The sequence below is a fragment of the Callithrix jacchus genome, chromosome 18 (assembly GCF_049354715.1).
Source record: "Callithrix jacchus isolate 240 chromosome 18, calJac240_pri, whole genome shotgun sequence".
In the NCBI taxonomy this organism is placed as follows: Eukaryota; Metazoa; Chordata; class Mammalia; order Primates; family Cebidae; genus Callithrix; species Callithrix jacchus.
In genome coordinates this window covers 30,347,218-30,374,479 of record NC_133519.1, presented here as the reverse complement: position 1 = coordinate 30,374,479, position 27,262 = coordinate 30,347,218, and the positions used below count along the sequence as shown (strand labels likewise).

Sequence of the window (27,262 nt, the reverse complement as noted above, 5' to 3'; positions counted from 1 at the left end):
TAGGGCTTCAACATGAATTTTGGAAGGGGGACACAACTCATAATACCTGTCAAAATAATAATATTTTGGACCTATTTGGTTAAAAAGGACAGCATTATGGTAAATTTCAACACTTTATTGTTACTTTTTAAAATATGGCTACTAGAAATGTGGCTTGCATTATATTTCTATTGGACAGTGCTGGATTTTATTTCTTTGGGACAACAAAACACTGTATCTTCATCTGTTGAAATAATAAGAAAAAGTTCTCATTTTAAATAATTTGCCATTTTCTACTATATTTCCCTTTTAATGCTAAGTTTTATTTTAATATTGCTAATGAGTAAAAGCAGTGATTTGGTATATAAAGATGAAATATGCACAAGAAAAATTAGACCAGAGTTCTATTTGGATCTTACTATCTTTATGATCTCAGCCATACCCTTAACTTTCCTTTAATTTCTTCTTTCTGAAAAAGAGAGAATAACAGCCAACATTTGTTGAGTGATTATTTTGTGCCAGGTACTTTTCTGAATTTCTACACTAGTAGTTTATTTAATCCATACAACAATCTTTTGAAGATTTTAGGTAGTAGTATTACTCTTTTCAAGAGAAAACTGAAGCACACAGAGATTAATTAACCTGCTCAAGACTCTAGAGTTAGTTAGTAAGTGGTAGAAGCAACTGGTCTAACTCCATACCACATCATTTATTTTCCCCCTGTACTTCTGTCTCAAGACTGTTGTGAGGATCTACTGAGATGGCATACGTGAAAGCATTTGAAAACTGTTTACTGTTAATTATTTTCTTTGTCTGCCTTCCTAGGAAAATTTCAGATAAAGCTATTATTTTTCTCTTTTGACCAGCAAATCTATATATCTTTCTTGACAGCCTGGTAATTTCAGAACTAAGAGAAGTGTTTGTATCGGTGGGTTTGACACACTACTGAATCACAGTCTTTGGAATAATTCTCAAAAGCCATAACTTTCAGCCCACTTTCTCATTCATTAATGCTCTATTCTTTTTCCAGCATGTCTAGCAGAATTTTCTTGAATTCATGCAGTGAATTGGTGCTCCTTAAATACTTGCTGTTTCTGAATAGCTTTGACTTAAATATACTTTCCTTTTCTCCCAATTGCAAAATGTCAGGGCTGACAACTGAAAGGGCTTCTAAAGATTGTCAGTGCTCTCATATTCAGCTAGGTAGCAAAGGATCTGACACAATTGGTATAATGAACCCACAAATGTTTATTAGTAAGATTGTAGCCTGATTTATTTCTCTGATTTAGAAAACACTCCTAAAGAAAGAGAGTCTGTCTGCAAGGAATCTTCTGAATTCCTTTTTAACTCAAGCTCATATTTATAAATTTTGTAAACTCAGATGTCACTTATGTCATTTACATCATTTATCTCAAATAATAAAAGTGGTTCACTTCTTTTGAGCACTACTGTATGTCTGACACTGAGGTAAGTGCCTTTTCTGCATTATTCTCATTTGGTGATATCTCACCTGCCCTGCCCTATAAAATGTATAATGTGCTTATATTACTTTCACTGATAAAGTAACAGCCAATTAGTGACAGAGCCAAGATATAAATATAGGGCATCTAATTCCATAGCTCATACTCTTAATCACTATTCTACATTTCCCTCAAACCAAAGTGGATTGAGCATTTGGGATATTTTCTGAGTCAGGTGGATATTTTCAAAACATGTATTTGATGAGTGTTGCAAATAGGTGTACAATCAGTTTTTCTTATAGCTTCTGTGATTTGGTAAATTCTCCTACAGATGGTAGAATATGGTTTTCCTAATAATATGAAAAATATAATTAATGTTAACAAGAATTCTATTGAATCAGCAAGAATTACCATCCAGAATTATTTTATTTTTTCATTCTTCTTTTATCTTAATCAAACATTCCACCTTGATATTATGTGAAGCTATCTTTGTATGCTACCTTAAGCCATATGCAATTTATGAACCCTCTAAAACTATGTATCCTGCCCTTTAAATTTTACACATATTGCCAGGTATTTTTAAGTGATTAAAGAATATTGCTAGAAAATATATTGAATTAGATGGATAATGTTGCCATATCACTTTTGATTCATTTGGCCCTCAATGTAGTTGAAATCTTGTAATGAAAAAAATTTTTTTTTTGAGACAGAGTATTGTTTTGTCACTGAGGCTGAAGTGCAGTAGTATGATCTTGGTTCACTGCAACCTGTCTACCAGGCTCAAATGATCCTCCTACCTCTGTCTCCTGGGTATCTGGAACTGTGCATGCCTGGCTAATTTTTAAATTTTTATAGAGATGGAGTTTCATCGTGTTGCTCAGGCTAGTCTCAAATTCATAAGCTCGAGTGACCCACCCACCTTAGCCTCCCAAAGAGTTAGGATTACAGGCACGAGCCACCACACCCGGCCTGTGATGAAAATTTTAAAGAAAAGCCATTTTATCAAATGTTTCATTTAACTAAAACACATTTAATTCAGAAATCATTATATCTATTCTAATTTAAAAGTGTTTACATGGATTAAATAGACATAAACAATTGGCAGAGGGAAAAACAGTGATCACTAACAATAATATTTGTGGAAATGTTAAAGCCATGGTTAGAAAAAAGATAGATTTGAGGGAAAATGTATATGTGCAGTAATAATGCTTTCTCAGCAAAATTTGCATCTTTAGTCTAAAGTCACCTTATTGCTTTGTAAAGAAACATCTTTATCCTAGTCATAAAAGTTATTTAGACTTAAACTCCTTAATGTTTACCAGTACTTGCAATCTGATTTCTTCTCCTAAACTACTTTAAAAATAGTCTAAGGAAAAAAGCTATTAAAAACCGACATCAGTTTTATCTCTTATACCTTATGTCATACTTACAAATCTTATTAATGAAGCACTCAGGACAATCTGATATACTACAAAATTTAAAATAATACTGAATTGTTTCAAATAACAATTGTATCCTTCTATAAAATTTGCCTTAGAATAGTTTTAATTTTTATTATAAATGTAGCCATAGTTGCTGATCTTTAAGCACTCTTGACTCTCTTAGCTTTTGCCACTTAAAAAGAAGTAGACAAATCTGATAGCCAAGGTAAATATCAGAATTAGGGTGAAGCAAGGATAGCTTTTTTTTTTGTACTTTACATCCTCCAGATTGTCAAACAGGCAACATACACACACACTCAATTTCAGAAGAATGAGAGAGAGAAGTAACGAAAGAAAAACAACTTTATACCCAATGATTATCACTCTAGTATATAGATCTTTGTCTAAGCAACCTTCTTCTCAATATCAGTAGTTACAGAATTTTCAGTATATTTTTATCATCTTCATAAATTAATTTTTCTGTAAACTAAAAGTTTGCCTAAATTGAGATAAGCTCCTTGAAATTTTAATTTATTTCTTAATTGGGCATGAGTATTTACAGTGACAGAAGAAGTTCTGGTTTTGACAACTTTGGAAGTAGCTCCCCAACGTTGGGTCATGTGCATGTTGTCTGTATGATGACTCAGCTGTGGTGTGGCGCTGTTATCACATATGTTCTATCTTTGAATATTGTAAACAAGAAATTTGCAATGGCCCAATCTAGCAAATTTCTTCTGATTTTGCTTTCATCTTTTAACAAAAACTAACTTAAATTCCCTAAAACAGCCTTCAGGTCTTTTTTTCATCTTGATCATCTGCTAAGGCTCTTGGGCCCTGGAAATGTCTGAGAAAGGTGCACTCAGTAATTCATGTGTAGGAATAGCTGAAAAAGTTATCTTCAGGCCTTTGGGGAGTTCTGCAACCTCAGGGAAATTTAAAACCCCTGATGATAGCTGCTCTTTTAACAGCTTCATTTTTCTTCTGTACTCTAGAAAGAAATGATTCTACTCACAGAGTTTTACAGTTGTGTGTGGTTTCTTCGTTTGTTTTAATGCATTGCATTATTTTGTTTTTTACTAAGAAGTTTCTACATGTAAAGCAAGTATAATTGTGTTTACACTGAACTTTAAAAGATTTTTCTGCCTCATAATATAAAGGAAAGGTAAATAAGATCAACTGCATACCTCTGCTGTTATTTTGCCATGTAGTTTATCTATTATGACCGCCCATGCTGCTTTCATATTACTTGAATTTCATTGCTTCTGCTTTCTCTAGAACTTTATTAACTTTGATATAGTGCACCTATACTCATCCATGTAAATTATTTTGAAGAACAAAACAATTGACAGATTTGGCTTTACAACATCTGTGATTTTTGTTTCATACCTACCTTTGTCCATCTTTCAATCTTTGTAACCAGACCTAGTTCTTTATTGCATAGATCTTATAATCTCTTAATACCCTGATTCTAAAATCAATGAGCTTTAAAAATGCCTGTTACACAAATAGTATAAAGGATAAAATAATTTAAAGTTTCTTTATAATTACAAGTTTTTAGATGATGAAAGTAGAATTCCTAAAATATAAATTACTCTTGTGTCATTTTCCCCCTAATCTTTAGGTGTTATCTTCTTATAAATGAAACCACTGGGATTTTTCTTGATTATAGTATTTTGTTATTTGAATATGTAAACATTGTAATGATGGTGTACAGAATTAACAACAGCAAAGGAATCATTCTGAGTCAAAAAGAGCCTTCATGATGATCAATAGCACAATTGTTTTATAAGGCATTTCTCACAGGACTATATTTGGTCATCCTGGTAGCTTTTGGAAACACTTGTTTTATCTCACAGTATTTGTAGATCACTTTTGATCGTGGGTGAGTGTTAACACTATCTTAACCATACCCTTCTAGCCTCATCAAATTAGAAGTGAATGATTGGCAGTGGAAGAGACGTTTTCAGTGAAACCATTCTTGATAATGTAGAGTTGGAAAATTCAAAGGTACACTACCATGGTAGCAGTGTTTTCATAGTGATGACCTGATTTACTAAGAAAAAGTCTTCAAATAAGTCTATGACACGATTAAATAAGAGATTTAAAGAAAGGGAAAAGACAAAAACAAAACACCCGAAAAACAGACATTCCAGTCAAGCCCAGAGCTTCAATAATAGATGCCCCAAGGTATGGTGAGAATTATTTCTGATTTAACACTTTCATTCCCTCACCTGTTAAAGAGGTAAACCTTTAAAAGAAAGCTTTTAAATTAAAATTTTCAGGTACTAGGGAGGCTGAGGTGAGACCATTGCTTAAGGCCAGGAATTTGCAATGAGCCTGGGAAACATAACAAAACCCCATCTCTAAAAAAAAAAAATTAGCTGGGCGTGGCATGTACTTACAGTTATGTGGGAGGATCCCTTGAATTCAGGAGTTCAAGGCTGCAGTGAGCTATGTTCACAACACTACACTTCAGTGTGGATGACAGAGCAAGACCCTGTCTAAAAAAAAAAAAGAAAGAAAAATAATAATAGATAAAACTGATAAAAGTTAGTTTTAAATAACTTAAAACTTTAACAGTCTGTTTCTTAAATACTATGCAAATAATTTTATGAGAAAGTTATGATAATTTTTATAAATGACCTCACATTTATGATGCTGGTGTTTTTATTGCTTAAACTGAATTAGATTTCTCAATAGCTATTTTTAAAACTGCAATAGGAAGACATGTCTATTGTATTTTTTAGAAGCAAGCTGGTTTCTACAATATTATTCATATTTTGTAAACAGCATTATTGAACCTGCACATAAAAGGTTAAATGCTTGCAGACTGTTCTTTTTAGCCTCAAAGATCAGAGACAAATTACTATTTTTATTTTACATTCCCTTGATGAGGATAATGTTAAACAGCTGTCACTTCAGTGCTTCAACTGCAAAGAATCTTATTGCAATCCTATAATTTAAACAAAGAAAAAATATAGTCATACACAATATACATACAGAAAAGAGCACAATGGAGAATTTGGTTAGAACTGGGGTTAGAGAAAAGGGAATGCTTGCTGTCTGCAATTACTCACGTAAAAGAAAAATTCCATTTATATGCATTTTTCCCATTCATCATAGACATTGGTAGAAGGGGCACTTTACTGTTTCTTTCTTTCTAAAATGAGGAAAGAAATCAAATTTGCATTCTGAACTCTGTGAGTCCCCATCAGGTTTATTGTATTATCAGAATAGTTAAGATTTGCATGTCACTACATGTCTGCAGGTATTTTCAAAAGCTAACAAGTATTTGAAATTGTTTTACTGATTCTTTATTAAAGCCTCTAATTTTTTTAATGCTAAGAATTAAACCAGAGTTCTCTATTCACTCTGATACTTTGTTTTCTAATTGCATTTGGTTTCAAAAAGTGAAAGTCAGTATCTTTTGCATATTTTGATATGCAAAAAAATTAAGCATGGATAAATTTTAAGAAAGCCGTGAAACTGGGAAATTTACTATTTCTTTATAAAAATGAAGATGGTAATATAATTTTCCTGGTGTTTCATATTCCTAAAGGTGAATTTAATATATGTTATTTATTATGCTTTTGTTCTTTAGCTCAATTATTTATTTTTTATAAATATCAGTACTTCAAGTAATTTTTCTAGAAACTCTCTTTATACTTTGGTTTCTTAATACCTAAGGAAAAACATTGGCTTAAAATAATATTTATCTAACATTTATTGAACAAATTTCCATTCTCAGAACCTGAATATATTCTTCTATAGGTTGACAATAACAATGATACCCATGTCCTAAGGTTGTGGTATACAGATCTATGTAAAGTACATAGCACAGTACCTGGAAAACACAATATGTGCTCAATAAGTGTTCCTGGGATTGGTACTTGGTTTATGCTGAAATGCTGTTACCCACTACTGCTAAACACAATGATAAAATCCCAAATCCAAGAATGTTTTAGGTCAGAGATGAATAGAATTGTATTGTATTCATAATGGAGGCTTATAATTATTTAAATAGAAGAGTTTTCTTCAGAAAGCTGTAGGTCACCTGTTCTCATATATATATATATATATATATACACACACACACACACACACATATATCACTTTATCATTCTCATTATCATCAAGTTGCAGTAGCTCCTAACTCCTCAACTTGGAGTTTCTCTGGTCTCTGGTTTCTATTACAAGTAGGCTTTCCTGGAGACCTTAAAATGCACTGGAGCCTCAGAAATGTCCTCATAGTATTGTCCTAAATCATGAGGTCATACTCTCAGGACTGGGAAATGAGTTGAGCATGCATTATTTTAATGTGTTTTTTAGAACAATAGATATTTCTGAGTGAGAGAACCCTATATAAATGATTAGAACAAATTCTATCATTATTATTGATTTTGTGGCCTATCAATATGTTTTTCACACATGCATATTGATTCAAAGGAAAGGCTTGTCATTTAATATCCAATTAAGCTATTTAGCATAGTGCTATGCCTAGAACTGCCTGGATGATTGAAAACCTGGCAGACCAAAGTATGTACATTTCCAAAGTAAAGTACTTCATGTCTACATGGAAGCAATAAATTATTTCCCCACTTTACATTCATAATTAAATCTTTCCAAGTGCTAGAAAGTAGCCAGACCACTAACAATAATACCTGTGTCATGTTCTGGGGCTTAGATGGTTCAAGCTGACTTGAAATGGAGACCATTTGTTCTAAATTGATTTCAATGCCAAACCAATAGGTCAGTCCTTAATGATGAAGATGAGATTCCAGCTCAGCCTCTGGTGGATAAGCCAATATTAATTAACTCAAGTCTCATATTATAGAAAACAGATGCTTTTCTCATGTTGCACAAATAAATTCTTTGTATATAGATGTGTTCTGTTTTATTCAAATAATAACAAGTTGGAAGTTATAATTGTAAGTTTTTCACAATGGAGCCAGTCTTTAGTAGTGATGACAGAAGCATGAATTTATATAACAAATTCCAGCAAGTGCATGGGAGAAGGAAATTATCCTCTGTATCTCTTATTTTGGCTTCAGGCCAGCCCTACAAAATTTAGCTTTGAATGTGGGTGGATCCATATGCTGATCCATTCCAGAGCAGACCTAGAAGTGCCAGAACAATACCAAGTTTATTTCTAATGTATAGAATCCTTGGAGACTCCTCTCAGAGGTTTACATTTGCATCATATGTTTGGATTCAGTTCTTTGGCCAGCTTGCAAATGGCTTAAGCTTAGATTGTTCTCTGGAGGTATGTTGTTAGGTATACTGTTTATCTGGTTATTCATCTCAGCATTCATTCAGAATTAGAATAATTACTTGCTTTCCCTAGAATGTGGCAGGCTAGAAGTTGAGTAATAACTGTAGGTTCCCCCATGTCCTTTCAGAACCAGTGGATGTGTGATAAGATAAAAATGTTACCATCTACTGATATAAACTCCAACTATGCTAATAGGAAGTTGATCATCTGATAACATCTGACATTTTATTTTCTTCTGAGTGAATCTGAGATAATCCATGGTTTGTTTGTTTTCTTTTAGGCTGAAAATGATGAGAATGGCCAAGCAGAAAACTTTTCCATGGACCCACAATTGGAGAGGCAAGTGGAGACCATTCGCAACCTCGTAGATTCCTACATGTCCATTATCAACAAATGTATCCGAGATCTAATTCCAAAAACAATAATGCACCTTATGATTAATAATGTAAGTGATTATAAACTGCCTTCATATAACTTCTAACCCATCCAAGTGTAGAAGTTGCATGTATTCTCTTCAGTTTCTTTGTGTATTTTCTGGATGGTTGAAATACTGTTACCCAGGTTCATCATTTTCCATTACACATTATATGTGACTGACCAATGAAAGAGAACTTAGGGAAGAAAACTTAAAACTTCTAGCTATAGGACTGAGGTATTCTCCACTGGCTATCTTCTAGAATAGTGTGAGTTTGCTTACAATAAAGCAGAACAAAAACACTATAGTCATGGGCATCATGTAAATTAATTGCAAAACCAGCAATAAAACCAGATGCCCTGGCTCCTAGACTTAAAGATTAAAGGCAAAGGATATATTTGTTCCTATGCCCGCACATGTGCATGCATGCACACACACGTATAAAAAACGTTAACATGATTATTTTCAGCTTCTAAAATCTATGGAATGCTATTTTAGCCTGGGAAAGAGCTTCTTGCTTTATCCCCTTGGATAAAAAGTCAGTGCATTTCATTTTTCTAAGTTAAGGATGCTATAACCGCAGATCTGAAAGTAACGTGCTGGACTAGCCATCAATGGGTCTAAATAACCTTTTCAAGGTTATTTATAATAGTCAGAGTATGATACTTAAATTATGTTGTCTGATTTAGTTCTTTTGGTAGTTAACTTTTTACAGTACCAATACCACAAGTTATTTAAGAAATAGTCTTTTAGATAAGATAGGTTATAATGCGGTGTTTTATTGGGGGCTTTTCTGAATCTTGACAAGTGAGACACCAATAATTTAATTCCTAGTTATCTTTTGAGGACATCTTCTTATTTAATCCAATGATAAATTATGAGCAGTGCTTGTAAGAAATTAAAATTAGATGACAAAGTAGTAAAGAGAGCCCAAAGTAGAACTTAGGAGAATTCTGGGTTCTAAACCTGGTTCTGCTACAGACTCTATTAACCTAAGGTGAGTGTCTTCCATGTATCTGTTTCCTCCATATGTAAAATACTAATTGTAGTAAGTATGTCTGACTTAGGAATTTGTTCCTGAAGATATAGTACATATGAACGTACTGTGAAAAATATAATTGTAAGAAATTAGTATGGGTGCCTATTTAAGAACTGTAAATAGCCCTTATTTATATTTCAAGATTCATTTCAAAATTTTATTTCTAAATAAGACAGTCCATTCATTGTCCATGATCTCTGCATTTCTTGACCATAATAAACCCCAGACACTTACATGAACAATCTGATTTTTAAATAACACTATTTTTCTTATACATGTGTATTCAAACAAGATTAGCTGGAGGCTTTGAAGAATCAGCAACAGGTAAGCAATCAGTTAGAAATGGGGAAACTATGAATTGTATTCTTAACCGTGACCAGTGGTTTGCTACGTAACTTGAAGCAAATCATTGCGCCCCTTTGAGTTGAAGTCAGTCTCTTCTAAAACTACAGTAAGAACATTGAGGTACTCACAGAACCGTCAGAGATTATAATAAATGTAGCTATATGCCATTTAGAAAAATATAAAGTACTAGACAAATAGTCTGTGTACTTTTAAAATTACCTTCTTCATTTACTTAAATGAATTTGGATTGTTTTGCTGTGGTATATCCAGGCACTTGCTTATTTAAACATTTTCCTGATTAAGGATCATTTATCTTTTCACTGTTTCACAGAGAGTCATTAGTGCTGCCATCAGTTCAAACGCTGCTTTGCTCTGCACTATATTAAATCATCAGCACAGGAAATAGCACTTCCTGTCTATTGCTGTGAGGAGTAGCTTGACACAAATTAGCTAAAAAGGAAAAAAAACCTATTGCAAATCTATCCTACTTTCACCTTTTCAAGAAAAACATACACACATGCACACACACATACCCACATGCACACATACATACACACACACACACAAAAGGAAGGAAGAAAGAAATGTAGGGGTAGTTTCCCTGACTCTTCACTGTTGTGTTTTCTTGCTTTAATGGAATGGCTAAACCTCCACCTACAGGATATTATCCTCGGAGGTAAATCTCTGATAGTTGTCTTGAGAGAGACCTCACATAAGAGTCGTGAGAAAGGAGACTTCAATTGAGATCTGATCCCAAGGTCAAATCTTGAAGCAAAAACTAATAGGAATGTGGAGAAGGCAAAAGTATCATGTAGTGCCGAATTCTTTTGAAATTGTGGCTTTCTTTGTTTGAAATTTAACTTTTTGTATCTACCAGAAATTAGTTTTACATATCTAGAATGACTGGTTTTCTTGGGTATTATTTTATGTGCTTTTTAAACTTAAATATAAAAAGGTATCATTTTATATATAATACATATATTTTTAAATTATATATGTATAATTCTATATATGAAAAATATAGATCTCTTTTATTAATATGGTCATATTCTCATGGCATCTCATTGTACAGAATGCCCAAACCTTTTTTGTTCATACCACATGACCTGTTGAGTCCGAGGAAACTGAAACAGTGAACACCCAGCACTGTGCTATCTAGATGTATTTATTTTTTAATTTGATTCAAAGTGAAGAGAACTTCAAATGAGAGAATAATGAAATCACAACTAGAAAACTAATCTTTTAACTCCTAATTCTAAATTCCATTCACTTAACACTGCTGCACGTTTAAATGAGTTTGGATCAAAAAGCTAATTGTTCCTCCAGAATCAATAAATGCCTGAAACAGGGTCCTCTATTTCTTCCTAGTCTATCAAAAGCGCCTGTTCTGGCCTTTCCTCTTTGAAATGAGAATGAAAAAGAATATGTTTCGGCCTTCTGAAGAAGAATATGTTTCAGCCAACGTTCATAAAGTTCAGAATTTGGTGGGCAGTTTCCTTTGAAAGTTTACATTAAGTGTTCTGCCACTCAAGTCTCCATATGGAATTGTTTAAGAAGTTTAAAGCCTAGCAATAAATGCCTTGCCTCAGACATACTGTAAGCCTTTGTCTATTGAAATGCAGCAGCTGTTTCGTTACTTAAACATACCAGGTAACAGCAGCACAAAGAAATAGCAAGTTTATGACAGACGGTGGTTCTGGACAGGCTACAGTCAAAGCAGCAGAGTTTTGCTCAGGACTTTAAAGCTAACATACACATAACACCCCATGGTAAGCCCATTTGGATGGCCTTTTCTCTGTAGCTCACCCCACCAGAAGTCCTTCATCAAAGAATGAAGTGGATGCAGCTTTATTCTAAAAATGTGTTTGGTGTGGCAAAGTGGCACATAATTCTGTTTGAACCTGTCAGACAACCATATATTGGACACCCATTATTTTCCACAGCTTCTAAGTAAAGAAATTGAGGTTCCGAGAGGTTGACTTGCCCAACATCACACAGCTGGGGCTGGCAGAGTCCAGTCGGAAATCCAGGTCTTCTCACTCATAGTCTGATGTTCTCACCATTTGAACACTGCATAATGTATGTGACAGGGTTAGGAAACTCTAAGTCAGTGCTCTCAAACTAGAGGACTCCTACGCCCACAGGGTATGCACGAGTTATTTTCCCAGAGGGTTAATTTTACTTGAAGATTTAATTAGGATTTGTTTGAAGATGAGAAACAATGTTTTAAATCTTTCTCATATTTAAACAAAACCAGATAATACAAAAGAGGATGTAAACGTTTTTAGGAATTTTTTTTTAAAACCAAATTTGAAACATAGAGCCATTTCACACTGGAGTGTGTGCTGCAGCCTGACCCCCGGACCCCTCTGGAGGTCCACATTCACTCTCTTTGGCCGTTGGCAGTTTGGTGGAAAATTAGTAACATGTGCCCTAGTTTCAAAATTTTCTGTAACTTTAATGTGTATGAAGTAAAGCGCTATTTTAAATGTTCATTATTTTAGGGGAAAGTACATCTTAAATACCAGATCTTTATCCTGGCATTTAGAGCACTGATTTGTTTCCACCGGCCAGGAATTCAGCACACTGCTCAAGAAAAAGATCACGACTAGGACTCCATAAGCCCCACTCTCTTCTCCTCTGCCCCTACCTCCCATCATCACTCCCTGCCAAGGCTAACACTCTTCTGCTTTCTTAAATTGTAGATTAGTTTCACCTCTTTTTGCACTTGGGAATCATATACTATACGCCTTTGGTGTCTAACTTTTTTGCTTAACATTACGTTTGTGAGTCAAAGGATGTTACTTTTTAAAGAAGGAAAACTTCTTTGGTCTTTAGCAGAATTAAATCCCTGGGAAAAGGAAAGAAGGCCTAAGTAGATATGAAAGAATTGAGAGATCTCAAAGAATCACAAAATTCTAACTAAGTCCCCTCCCCAAAACTAGACAAAATTAAACTTCCCAATTAAATTTTAATACATATGTTATGTGAATGAGAGGTATCATTGTGTTCCGTACTGTGACCCTCCAATTCTAGAAACAAAGAGATTTTAAGGAAATGGTTTCCTTGGTAACTGAACTGTAGGAAACTGTAGGAAAACCCTAGAAATGTCTCTTCTATTTATGAAGGGTTTAAAATGGTCTCAGTCACAGCAAAGAAGGTTTAAGATCCAAACATATTACGGGTTGCTAGAGAAGGGTTAAAGTAAGAGAGGAAAACATGTGGAACGTTTTTAATGACCTCACATTCCTTTACACTGAGCAGAGCGACATGGTGCAGTAATGCCTGTTTATCTAGCCTAGAGAGTTTGAGCTGGAATGAGGTTTCATGTGTGAGAACTTTTATAAACCATACGGAGATATATAGGTTATAAGGTGTTATAATTAAAAACATAAATATTATTTCAAATCTCAAATTTAAGTATAATCACTTTGTTATGTTCGGTGAAGTACTTTCTAAATGCTGTCATCTAAAAGGGATTCACTTGGCCCCTAATTGTCATGCAGAATTCTTGATTTAAACATTTGTACCACTGGCATACAGACTTCTCAGAAAGTCCCTGAAGTGTCTGGAAATTCCCAGAAGTCCCCCTACCTTTGTTCCAAACTCCAATTGTACTGTCACAAACTAGGTTAGCAGAAGGAGAGAAGAGTCTCTAGAAAATTTTGCTTAAATGCAAAATAAAATGTTAACCTATATGCTTTATTTAACTGTTGCTTGATACCTGCATTATTGCAATAGCCGTCTATTGTTCTCCTGCCTCTATGTACCTAATGCCAGTTTAGCCTTTAGACAGTAAAAATCATAGCATTTTTTGGAAGGGGTACTAACTGCATGCTAGGCATCATGCTAGACAACTCATGTTCATTCTTTCCCTTAATCCTCACAATACTGAGGTAGCTCTACCATTATCCCTGTTTTACAGATGAGGAACTTGAGACTCAAACAATTTACATTATTTGCCCAAGAACAGTAAGTGTTAGAACTAGAACTCAAATCCACAGCGTATGCTCTGAATCCACTGTGTTGCACAGTGGGCAAGTTCCAGTGTGTTATAATTGATGTGGAAGATTCAGGCACATCTTTGGTCAGAATGTTGAAACAGGCCCTTATTTTATTTCATAGTTTGACAGTTGATTCTTAATTCAGCTCTGCTTTAAATCTATTCTTGGAAGAATCTTCTTTTAAATTGTATTTAATAGATTCTAAGTGATACTCCAGTAATATGTAAAGCCTCTAAAGAGCTTAACCCAACCAATGCAATGCCAGGAAAATTGTCTGGTTTTGAGTTTTGAATTGCACCATCCATCCAAGTGCATATACACACCCAAAAGTGGAAGATTTGTGCAAATAACCATGATTCCCTGCATATCTGCAAGTACATTTAGAAGTGAATGCATCTTTAAAGGAAGGGAATGGAATATTTCTAAAGCGGAATTTACTGCCTTCTCTCTAAAGCTGACTTTCTTTTCTCGCTTTTGATTTTCTATTTTCCCACTCACCCAATGTCAATGCTTGAGGTATCTTTGATTGTTCCTTTCTTCTTTGCCCCTTCACATGCCAACAGCACCAAGTCCACTTAATTATTCCCTTACAATATTGCTATATGTATCCATCTGTCATACTACTGCATTAATAGTAAATGAAATCCTTACCATCTTATGAATGATCTACAATAGTCTTCTAATGGATTTCTTTATTTTCCCTACTAACCTTGCAAATTCTTTTTCAATGTTAGCCAGATTAATTTTCCTGAAAACTCTCTTTTATTGTTTCACTTACTTGCTTAAAAGCTTTCAATATCCCCTCACGGCCAAGTGAATAAAGTTCAAACACTTTTCCTTGGCATTCAAGGCCTTCACATCTGCCCCAGGTTTCCTGGCCAAACTTACCTTCCACAACTATCATACATAAACCTTCTACTTCACCATAGGGTTTCCTAAATGCATCTTGCATGTTAGATTACTTTCACCTTTGAATCACTCTTGATTTACAAAATATGTACAGAAAACCCTATTTCACCATGATAAAGCTTTGATTTAGCTGAATTTTTTGATTAGTAGAACTATTTACATGTTTTGATACCTTTAAAACATAATAAAGCTATGTGTTTTAGGTTTTTGTCATCTCTGAATTACAAAGTTAACTACAACTTAGAATTTTGAGCATCTGACAGCTGTTCTGTTATCCATCTGATTTTTTAACAATTAAATATACTTGCCTTTGGCCTGTCTTAGAGATATCCATGAGTCTAGATAAGAGTTAGTTTGCTCATGTAACAGAGAAACTGAAAAATCCAAACTGGTTTATTTTCACTAGGCTTAAGTTAATTTCTGCACCACTGTAAAACAGTGATGCTTAGACATAAATTTACTTTTCTAAGCACTCCATCACAGTGAGGTAATGGGGTAAGGGAATGGGCACTGGACTTCAAGTCAGAAGATTTTAGATTCAACTGAATGCTGTGTGACCTACAGCAAGATACTTAAATTCTCTGAACTTGTTTCTGTATCTATAAAATTGGAATACTAATGTATGTTTCATTAGTGTTCAATGAGAATTGTCATATAACTTGTGAAGGCACTTGGAATATACCATACTTCATTGATTCTCACATTCACTTCTTTTTATTTAATATTTCTGAAATGAAGATGCCTCTTACACTCAATGGCATCTTGACATCCTGTCATAGTTGGATTGATGGTATTTTTTTTCTGTCTTATTAGACAGCACATAAGATAGTAGTGTTTTTCACCACATGTTCTCACTTGTAAGTTGGTGTTGAACAATGAGAACACAGGGACACAGGGAGGGGAACATCACACACCGGGGCCTTGGGGTGGGGGTCTAGGGGAGGAATAGCAGGGGATGGGTGAATCGGGGAGGGAGAGCATTAGGAGAAATGCCTAATGTAGATGACAGGGCAATGGATGCAGCACACCACCGCCATGGTACATGTATACCTGTGTAATAAACCTGCACGATCTGCACATGTACCCCAGAACTTAAAGTATAATAAGTAAATTTTTTTAAAAAGATAGTGGTGTTTCTTAAAATCACTGGTGTCTTAGAGTTGATGACATACAGTGGCTGGCACTCCCACCCTCACTGTTGTGCACCATATTCATCCTCTCCATTTTCATCCTGCAACAAAATGCCCCTCCCCTGAGACTCCCATGTAGTGTTCATACGTAAGCTTGTTTTTATATATTAGCTAACTATGAAACCTCATGTCAGTCCTCATCACTGTTAACTAACTTCTACTGTAAACTTCTGGAAAACAGAGTGCTTCTCTTTCATGTGTTTATAAATCAACCTGCATAGTTATACAAGATTCTGTATTTAATAAATATTCACTTACTGGTGCTAATTTCACTTTTGAGACAATATTGACACTTGGAGTCTCAATAATTTTCCAGTGATTTTGGTAAAAGATAGGGAAAGGACTGGGAATGCCAAGGAATAGAAAACGTGTGATCATGTAGGTTTCTTCACATTACTGTTTTCTGTTGAAAATACTGCTGCTTACCTCATAGTACCTTCCCTCTTCTATAAGCCAAACAGCTTCGGACAACACTGTGAAATGCTCATGAAGCCCGCAGGGCCTGTTCTGGTGATGGCCGGGTTTGGCCTTCTTGTACTCATCTCTATCATCCTTCAGTGTCGACAACCAGAAGACAGAGGGAAACTGTTACTATCACCAGTACTGAGGATAGAGACAAAATAGGAGTAAACAGATGCTTGACGCTTCAGTTTTCCCAGGGTGGACTTGGTGGAGTTTGTCCAGACTCTGAATGCCACAGCCATGTTTCTGCCTCCACTCAATCAGTCATTTATTCCTATTTTTATTTCTCTGTGGTGATCTGACAGGTCAAAGATTTCATAAATTCAGAGCTCCTAGCACAGTTGTATTCTTCAGAGGACCAAAATACTCTGATGGAGGAATCTGCTGAGCAGGCTCAGCACCGGGATGAAATGCTTCGAATGTACCAAGCCCTAAAAGAAGCCCTTGGGATAATTGGGGACATCAGCACAGCCACCGTGTCCACTCCGGCTCCACCTCCAGTGGATGACTCCTGGATACAGCACTCTCGCAGGTAAGAAGATGGCCCCACAACCCTTGATCCCTGCCATGCTTGTCCAATACCATTTTCTGAGAGTGCTTTCCTAAACCAAGATGGACTTACAGAAAAAGGGGAAAAGATATTTACATTTAGGAGTAAAGATCAGATTATACTAACTCCCTTCAAAATGCAGCATGGTGCATCCTCACAATGGAATGTTGTATAGTCACTAAAAAGAAGAAGATGGTTCTATTGAGTCCCGAAATGAAAAGATAATCCTGTTAACGGGAAGCCTTTAAAAAAGGAGGTTGTAGTCCAGGCATGGTGGTTCACACCTATCATCCCAGCACTTTGGGACCCCAAGGCAAGCGGATCACCTGAGGTCAGGAGTTTGAGAACAGCCTGCCCAATGTAGTGAAACCCAATCTCTACTACAAATACAAAAATTAGCTGGGTATGGTAGCACACGCCAGTAATCCCAACTACTCAGGAGGCTGAGGCAGGAGAATCACTTGAACCAAGGAGGTGGAAGTTGCAGTGAGCTGCGATCACGCCACTACACTCCAGCCTGGGCAACAGAGTGAGACTCCGTCTCAAAAAAAAAAAAAAAAAATGGAGATTGTGGAACACTGAGTTCTATGGTATATAGAAAGCAATTTCTATGTATAGATAAAATATATACACTTATACAAATGTAGAATACAATTAAAAAGGATGCACAAGAAACATCCATGGTTACTTCAAGAGAGTGAAGGGGTAGGAGGGGAAAGTTTACTTTTCTCCATTCATCCTTTTATACGTTTGACTTTCATAACATGAATCTGACTTATTTAGTCAAAAAATAATTTTTAAAAAGCAGTCAGGAAGTTACAAAACTTTTTAGAGATCAATTCAGACAGAAGGAGTGAGCAAATCATGATTTATCTTTTTCTTCAGGTCACCTCCTCCAAGCCCCACAACCCAAAGGAGGCCAACACTAAGTGCTCCCCTCACGAGGCCCACATCTGGCCGAGGACCGGCTCCTGCCATTCCTTCCCCAGGCCCCCACTCTGGGGCTCCCCCGGTCCCATTCCGTCCAGGCCCGTTACCTCCTTTCCCCAGCAGCAGTGACTCCTTTGGAGCCCCTCCACAAGTTCCATCTCGACCCACGAGGGCCCCGCCCAGTGTCCCAAGGTAAGGCATGGAGCAGAAATTGGTGGGGTGCACCTTGGTTCTCTTCTCATAGAATGACAGACAAAATTTATTTGAAAGAGAAAATTGCAAAGATCTTACCGTATACGTGTTTGCAATTTTCACACTGAAGTGAGACTGTAGGAAAATTGCCAACCCTGTTATGCCATTTAAAAATCACTTGTGATCATTAAAATTTCTCATTTATCAATTGGCACAAACTAAATGGGACTAAAGAACACTGGGTCCCAGTGAAGGACATTTTGGCAGCTGTTGGGAGAATTTGATGGAGGGCTTTGAATCAAAAGTTCTACGGAGGATTGTAGCAAGCTGTGTGTTCCATAGGTCATGAGAGTTTCATGGACTAAGGCCTTGCCTTCTCCATTACCAAAAGAATTCTAGAAAACCACTGACTTAAAGAATCTTATCCATCTACTTTCTGAAATGTGATCCTTATACCCAATTTTACCAATTTTCATATAGGCTGAATAAATCTGGCTGATTGATCTGCATTAAAAAAAAACTACACGTAGAAATTTTAACATAGGCATAATTGCTGTGTATAGTCTCTAATCATATATAAGATACTTTATTATACATTTAAATAATACATGTTGACAATTATAAGTAGATTTTCAGGCTTAATTGTGAAACAATATAGTTAATAAATAATGGACCTAGAAACATACATATTTGGAGCTGTAGTCTCACCTTCATACCCTTACAGTCAAAATATACATAATGAATATAATCAGAGATTTTTAAGATATAAAGTACTAAGGTTTTTCCCCCTCAAAATCAGAAGTATAAATAGCAAAGAAAATTAGCCCATACATAAAGTTAATTTTTTAAAATTCAATTCAGAGATTTAAAATATATATATACTCTGTGAAGGAAAATCTAACTGTATACATACCATAAAAACAGATGTGACTTCAACCCACCCCTGAAGCCTGAGCCACCTCACCAATTGATTGTGGCACTTACGTTTTATTCTGACCTTCAGGTTGTTGAGTGTAATGAAGAGAAGAAGGGGGATCTTAAATTAGTACACACAGGGTGGTACAGCAAGAACAAGCAGGAGATTTGCAGTCAGAAGACCTGAGTTACTGAAGGTCTTGGGCAACTCATTAACTCTGAGACAAGGGTTCTTTATCTAAGAAACAGGAGAATTCAGTAAGTTGAATTCAATATGTTGCCTAGATCATATGACATGAGGTATTTGAAAGAGTTTGAAACACTGTAAAGACTACAGCTGTTACCCTTATTATCATTTTGGTTCTAAGCAAAGAGGACATATATATTCTCAATCCAATTTTTTTTCTAAATTCAATAGACTTGGCTTGTAATTTATTTGGAATGGTGCTAAATTTCTAGTAGTAATGGTAACAGTAATAGCCAACATTTACTGTGCTCTCAATATGACTAGGCATTGCCCTAAGAACTTTGTATATACATTTTTGTTTAAAGCTCACAACAAATAGGTTATTATCCACATTTTACAGATGAGGTAGTGAGGTTAAACAACTTGTCCAAGGCTGCTCAGCCAGTCCCTAGTGGAGCTGGACTTTAATCCCATGCAGTCTGCTTCCAGAGCCATTTCCCAGCTATGACCCCAGGGTTTCTCAACCTCATCAGTACTGACATTTTTGTTGTGGGGTCTGTCCTGTGTATTACGAGGCAGGATCCCTTGCCTCTACCCTCTAGATTTCAGTTGCACTGCCCCAGTTGTGACCACTAAAAATATCTGCAGACACTGCCAGTGTCTCTTAGGGAAGTAAAATTCCTCTCCACATGAGAACCACTGCACTGTAGTGTTCAAAAGAATTCCCTTCCATGTAAAAAGCATGAATTTCAGCATTGAGCCTTGCTACAAGCAAGATCTTGACTGGGAAAGTGTCTGCCATTTGTCAAATTGACTGGGAAAGTGTCTGCCATTGTGCCAGGAAGGTATTAAGGCCATTGAAAGAGAAAGAGTTGAGAGTGGGAAGGCTGGCCTCCCATGGAGGAGCTACTTTTGTCTGTCTAGCTATGAGAAGAAACCAGAGCAACATGGTGGTGCCTGTCCTCGGTAATGAACATGCATGTTCTGCCTACCTGCTTGACTGCTTTACCTGTGGGTTTCCGATGAGCTGGCTTGCCAGTACCCTTCAGTAAAATCAACTTTTGAAAGCTAAGCTGACTTGTTAAGCAGGGTGGGGTTGCTGTTGGTATTTTCCAGCTCACACGCATAAGACAGCCAGACGAGAATCAGTAGCCTGAGCTGGATGGCCAGTGCATGGGCAGCAGGATTTAATGAGACTGCACTGGGGAATTTATAGGATGACAGTTGCCTTATTTGAAATTTCTAGAATACTCTCAAGTTAGAACCAGACTTTACTTGATCTGGCCATGCAGACAGTCCCAAATTTAAAACAGAAATGAGAGTACAGGATTAAAAAGGAAAGTTGGTTGTTTTGTGCTGAGCCTTCAAGTTTCTGTGTCAGTTCAGCACCTTGGGAGGGAAATCCCGGGAAAGGGCACAGGGGGTGGTCACCTGAGAGAGAGCAAGAAAGACTGTCAGGATCCCCATGCCTGTTAAATCCAGCTTTAGAAGGAGAGTTCTGACCACATAAAGTCTGTTTTTAATAAAAGTCAGAGCAGGGATCCTACCAAATACAAGCCAGAAATGGGGTTTAAGATTTCGAGAAATGAAAGAAGGAGAAAAAGAAAGGAAGAGAGAATGAGAGAAAGAAAAAAATTGAGGGAACCGGTCGTTGAAACTTTACCTTATTCTATTTGTTTAATATATTCTATTTCCCCTCTGTGATTTGCCTCCATTTTCTCTATCAGAAACTTAGAAAGTTGAAACGCCATTATCCATCATCTCTAGGAAAACAACCCTTTGCTTTCAGAGAAGGAAGTTTGATTTTTTTTTTTCAAGTGTTTTACTTTCTAAGGGCCCTTTCTCCTCTTTTATCTGAAACTGGAAACCTGTAACATGACAAGACAGCACAAAAGGTGTCCCGCCAGCTCCCTGTTGGGCTTTAATATTACAAAGGCAGTAACTGAACTTTTAGAGACAAGAGATTCTGCCATTCAGCATATGCTTGTGCATAGTTTCCTTCTGGATAATTCACGACTTCATTAGCAAGTTATGATCTTGACTTTTAAAAGCATATATACTTTTATGTTAACCCCATTCAAAGGTAATCAAAGCACTTGCAATTGTACAGAAACCATGAGTGTTCTGCTTTTAAAATATATATATTATTGTATCTTTCCATTCCAATATAAAAGGAGAGAAAGGAGAGAGGTGGTGGAGTCATTTTTGGCCCAGCTTTTCTCAGCTGCTCAAGCTGTTCTGGTTTATGTGCATGGAGCCTTTCGGTGAGGGAGCTGGAAATATTGCAAACTACATGCCTGTTTTAATTAATTCCACTTGAACTAGAGAAGCATCTCTATCCCAAAGAGACTCACTAGTATGTATGCTTCTGTCATTAGTAAGCTGAGTATACACAAATCAGTGATTCGTGGAATATTTTCTATTGCCAAAATATCTGGATTGTTCCCTCCCCTCTCACCTCCACTCAACATCTCTGAAGGGGCTAAACGCTGTTTGAAAATCCAAGCTGGTGTGTATTTACTTAGCAAGATGATCTTAAACAGACATCACCACCTCTTTAGGGTCCCTGTTCTCTTAATTGAAGATCCTGATCTTCATCAGACATTAACTTTAGCACTGATGTAACTACTTTCAGATATAGCGTCTTAAAATTAGTTAATTGGGAATCACAGCCTTTGACATTAAGAGAACAAATCAACTGAATCCGAGTGTGTTTTTCCTGGCAATAACTCACTCTGGCATTATTTCACTCATTTGTCTTCTTCCCTTTCCTTGGACTAAGCTATTTTGCAATGGTCAAAAGGGGATAAGGGTGGGAGCAGGGTCTCCAACCAAGGAAGAAGAAACTTTTTTTTAACCTCATCACTCAATATTCCAAGCTAAACAAAAGTTGAAAAATATAAGTACTATTTTTGACCACCCTTGTTCACCAAGTATGATAGTGTCTCTTTAAAAAGACAAAACTGAATTATTCAAAAGTATTTGGCTTTTACTCCAGCTCATCAACATGACTTAAACACAACATGGAAACCAAGAACCAAGAAATGCTTCCCTTGAAGGAGTCTCTGGTGAGCCCCGTAGGGAAGCTGATGTCCCATCCCGTACGGACAACCCCAGAGTAGCATCGGGATTATCCCAGTGTCTCACTCATGCCCACCCCATGACTTAGGTGGTTTCCTTGACTTTATTTGGCACATTTAAAGAGTTTCATCATAATCCCACATTTTCAGTAATTTATTACAAATTGACCATGCCAGAAGATTTATAAATCCTTCTACATAGGCAATCAATGTGCACACATTCTTTTCTTTACAAAGATAAAAGCCATTTAATCCTCCTTAAAATTTAGCTTTTGTTTTAAATGTTTGACCTTGATGGCCTGCAGTGCTATATCTCTTTTACATATTTTATATATTGTTATAATTGACAATTAACATAAAGTCCCTTTCACTGAGGGATAAGATCTCCTTGTTTTGTTTTGTTTTACAGTCTCCCAAATTTTGAGTAAGGACAAATTCACTATTCTTATGAGTGTATCTTTGAATCCCTTACATCAAGGTTTGGTGCCATGAAGGATGAAGGTGCTGAGCCCTGAAGTCGTGGGCTAAGGGTACATGGACAACTTACGTGACTAATCTGTGTCTGATTCCCCTGCAGTCATGTACTGGAAACCTCCTGACTTACTCTCTCCTCAGCAGCCCTCTAAAAGTCTGACTTCTTTTAGCAGCTGAATGTCATTTGGACAAATGAGGAACTCATCTTGTGACTTCTGATGTCAGCCAGGAGCTTTCTATTTTTCTCACCATCCTCCTCTTTTAAAAAACAAATAAATAAATTTATCATTAGGCATTCTGATTTTTCAGGGAACAGTTTTTATTTTTAGCAACTGGCTCTAAAAGCAAGGAAAGATTTTTAAAAAAAATATCATTACTAAGAATAGAAACAACTTTGAGATGTTCTTTTTGATTCATAATATTTAAGGCATCTAATTTGTTTTGAAGTCTCTAAATGTAACTAATCATTTGTTGCAGGTTTAATATGAGTTGTCATGATGCTTAATATACTTTAATGAAAATAGAATTTTGGCCACATGCTGTTCACTAAAGAAAAGGTCCAATTTAATGTAAGCCCCTCAATTAAATATCCCATCAAAAGCCTCATTCCAATTTCACCATGATTCTGGCTGTAACACAATATTTCATTGGAGTGAATCAATGGTTAATGTCAAAGTTTTTAATTCTTCAAGTCTTGGTTTCAATCTGGTTTAAGTGAAAGTAAAATTAGTTTGGTGGTTTCCTTCTTGAGCCTTGCAAGCTTGAGTCTACTTTACACAAACATCTCCATCCTGCCACGGTTCGGATGATTGGCAGTCTGTTTAGGCGAGGCCCAGAAACAGAAGGCAAGTGTAAAAGTCAGAATCTGGGAGCGTTGCAGATGTGTCAAGGTAGCCTTCAGATTGACTCTCTGTTTTCAATGTGTCCCTTATCTTACTCTTCCAAACATCCTATGTTGCAAGAGGGCAAAAGGAAAAGGAAAATAAGAAAGGATCTACATGAGGCAAAGTACAAGGAACATAAATGCAGACAGGCAGCAGTAAATATAACAATATGCTGCTGTTAGCCCAGTGGTAACTGGCATTAAGCTAACCAAACACAACTGCTTCCACATCCCATGACACATAATAGCAAATAGCTCTGTCATTATTCTCTTTGGAGCTCTAAATTGTGAAGCTTCACCCATTGCAGGGAAAGCCTTCCTGAGTTTCAGGGGACCCAGCCCTGCCCTGAGTTTCACCTGACTGATAGAGGAAGACAGCCAAGACAGGAGTCTGGCAGAAAAGCCACTGGCCAGTAAAAAATGCACAGTAAAGGATTATTATTCTTCCTGTGGCCAGTCAGCAGCAAATTGTCACCAGTTGGAATCTGCTGAATGTTCCTATATACAAGGAAGCAGATACAGACCTGTAGATGACACACAAGCTAGTACTTCTGTTTCATCACTGCGTTTTTTTGTTTCTCTCACTGTAAGAAAAGAATGATTTTTACAGGGAAACCTTCACATTCAGACAGTTCTAGTTAGATAGTATGTTTTTAACGACTTCAGTGATTCATGGCATGACATCGGTCATAGCTCTTTCTCCTCTAAATTGGAACCCAGCAACAAATTAGAAGAAAGGACTACTGGTGGGTGGGGGAAGGGGCCTTCTTCCTTCTTTCTTTGAAATATTAGAACAAAATAAATTTTTTTTTGAGGTGGAGTTTCTATTGCCCAGGCTGTAGTGCAATGTCATGATCTCAGCTCACTGCAACTTCTGCTTCCTGGGTTCGAGCAATTCTCCTGCCACAGCCTCCTGAGCAGCTGGGATTATAGGCATGCACCACCACATCCAGCTAATTTTTGTATTTGAGTAGAGACAGGGTTTTACCATGTTGCCCAGGCTGGTCTCGAACTCCTGAACTCAGGTGATCCACCCGCTGCGGCCTCCCAGAGTTCTGGGATTACAGGCGTTAGCCACCATGCCAGGCCTAGAAGCAAAATTTAAATAACATTTACTAGAGTTGCTTTAGCCGATAAGAGCCAGGAAATTAAAAATGAAAATATAAATGCTCTATCTTTCACTCTGAAACGTGCCTTAAATGCCTACCTCCAGCAATATAAGGAAAACATTGAGGATTTAGCTGAGGGTTTGATGGCTTTTGCCTGCCTGTCATAACTTTATTGCTGCTCACAGCAATATTTAAAATTTTAAAACACTCCACACTGAAATTCTTTAGCTTCCTATTGCCAATGTATTGTAAGTGTTGTCTAGGGGAACCTCTACACCCTTAAGTTGCCAAACTAAATCCGTCTGGCTTACCAAATGCTGTTGCCAAAAGAATATTATACTTTTGGTGTGGCCAATATTTTAAACGTGGGGGATGGGAGGGCAGTGTTGAAAGGCATTGGATTTGAGAGAATTTACATGTGCATTGATGCCACATTATTTAAGTATTTACATCAAGTTTAGATCCCATGGCAACTTTGACCAAGAAAGAATTCCTACGTAAGGCAAAACGTCTAAAGGCACTAGGTATTTGGGCAGTCTCCTCATGGCGCTTTTTTCCCTGTGGCTGCTTTTCAGGCATCACAGCCACACAATAGGCAAAACCACAAATAGCAAATGCTCTGATTTCTGGAATTATTTTTTAACTATTCCCATAAGCACTAGGAAATGCCCACTCCTGTTTTCTGGTCGAAGTTATCAGCTCATGTGAATCAGTTCCATCCAGATATCTGAAAATACGTTAAATCAAAATGGCAAGTAGCAAAATTCGCAATCACTCATAATCCATAGTAAGGTAGGGTCTTTTTAACTTCAGTTGCTCAGAGACATGTAAAGTTCCAAATGTTCATAAAGTCAACTTTTTCTCCCATTGGGAAGTAATTTAAGCCTGAAAACAGGAAAAGGTATACTCTTTTTAAATGTGTAAGTTAATATGAAAGTTAGAAATAAGCCCCATTCCTTCCCTGCTTCTTTGGTAAAAGGGCTAATGTACCAACTAACAAAGAGAATAAACTAAAGATCTGGATAACCACAAACTAAATACACCACCACATGAGAATTCCTAAGCTTCTATGGTAATTTTGAAAACTAAGAGAAAATAAGACAGTATGAGAAGGCATTATGTGGCTTTAAATATGACTTGGGAAATGGTCTTATTTTACAATCAAAGATACCACTTGTTTTCACCATGAAAATATTACCTGTATTTGGTTTAAGATTTTCATGAGGCAATGTTATCTAAATTTACTGTTGGTCTGTATACTTAAATATATAACATTCATCTGCAGTATTTCATTTATCTCAAAAGATTAGTATATTTCTTATCTAGAATGAGACCTCTTGTGAGAATAGGATATGAGAAAGACTTTTAAAGGCATTTTGCAATCCAGAGAGTATGCAATGAAATTATTCCACTTGAGAATGGGTATTTATATAAGATACATTCTGTACCATGTGTATTTTTTAAGTTTAAATTTGGATTATTCTCAAAGCTAATTTTAAGAGTGAATGAAATTTTTCCCTCAAGTAAATCTACCCTTAAGTATCATGCTCAAGGGCCTACACCAGAAAGTCTACCCTACTACTCTCATTATAATACATTCACTGAGGAAAAGCTATAAAAACTGAGGAAAATGTCTACTTATTTTTTAAAACAACGAGAATTGCTTTTTGCTTCTCAGTAGTGTTGGAAAATATTTTAATGACTAAAATAATAAAACTTCATGTGAGGCAAATTCCACCTTAATTATTGCCTGTTGGGGTGGAAAAATTAAGGAAACATTAGTAAATGTGTTAACTAGAAAAACCACTCTAGTAATTTCCCGCCAAATACCTAGGTCTAAAGTCAAACTAAAATCTGTGCTCTGTATATGATTTGCGTGAAAGCAGACATAGGGTTTTAGCTCTAACAATAGTACCACTTAGGACTAAAATGAATGGACCAGAAAAACCCCTGTGACTCATCAGTAGACTGTGATTCGCTTACTTACATGTTCTAGTTCAGTCTGGGAATCTTTAATGAGGGATGTTACATAATTGCTTTATTCATTTTAATATTTCAAACACTCTAAATTACTCCATCACTATCTTATTAATTAATGCCTGAAAACTCATACTTATATTGAAAATTCATTTTAAAGCACAACATCTTTGAATAAACACATTGAAATAGTGTTTCTGGTGTTTGCTTAAAACATTGGTGTATAATTGATTACATCTAATAGATTTCTTTTTTTTTCCTGGTATCTTTCTCTTCCAACTTAGGACTTTTTTGCCCTATGTGGCTATTTGATGTATATTGTTCATTCACAGTCTTCTAGGCGACTAAAAAATGCATGGAGTTATTCATGCCCATAATTATTGCTACTGAATTGTTGTTTCAACATCTCCTTTTCTGCAGAGAAATAAGTTTCAGTAAAATATTCTAGAGGATTACAAGTAATCTTTGC

At 36.2% G+C, this 27,262-nt stretch overlaps 1 protein-coding gene across 15 annotated transcripts in view; it reads left to right on the top strand.

The window, feature by feature from the left end:
* The window catches only part of DNM3 (dynamin 3), a 551,570-nt gene that overhangs the window by 504,320 nt on the left and 19,988 nt on the right, over positions 1 to 27,262 (top strand). For 11 of the 15 annotated variants that reach the window (XR_013529537.1, XR_013529540.1, XR_013529536.1 and 8 more), the window contains 3 exons: positions 8,413 to 8,577; positions 16,802 to 17,028; positions 17,932 to 18,168. Coding sequence is in view for 10 of the 15 variants with exons in the window: in XM_035280126.3 (XP_035136017.1) it covers positions 8,413 to 8,577; positions 16,802 to 17,028; positions 17,932 to 18,168 (629 nt within the window). In the remaining 5 variants the exon portion in view is untranslated. Of the gene's footprint in view, positions 1 to 8,412; positions 8,578 to 16,801; positions 17,029 to 17,931; positions 18,169 to 22,828; positions 23,120 to 27,262 lie in introns of those variants that run through there. The other 4 variants (XR_013529538.1, XM_008985019.4, XM_035280124.3 and 1 more) reach the window with 1 other exon arrangement.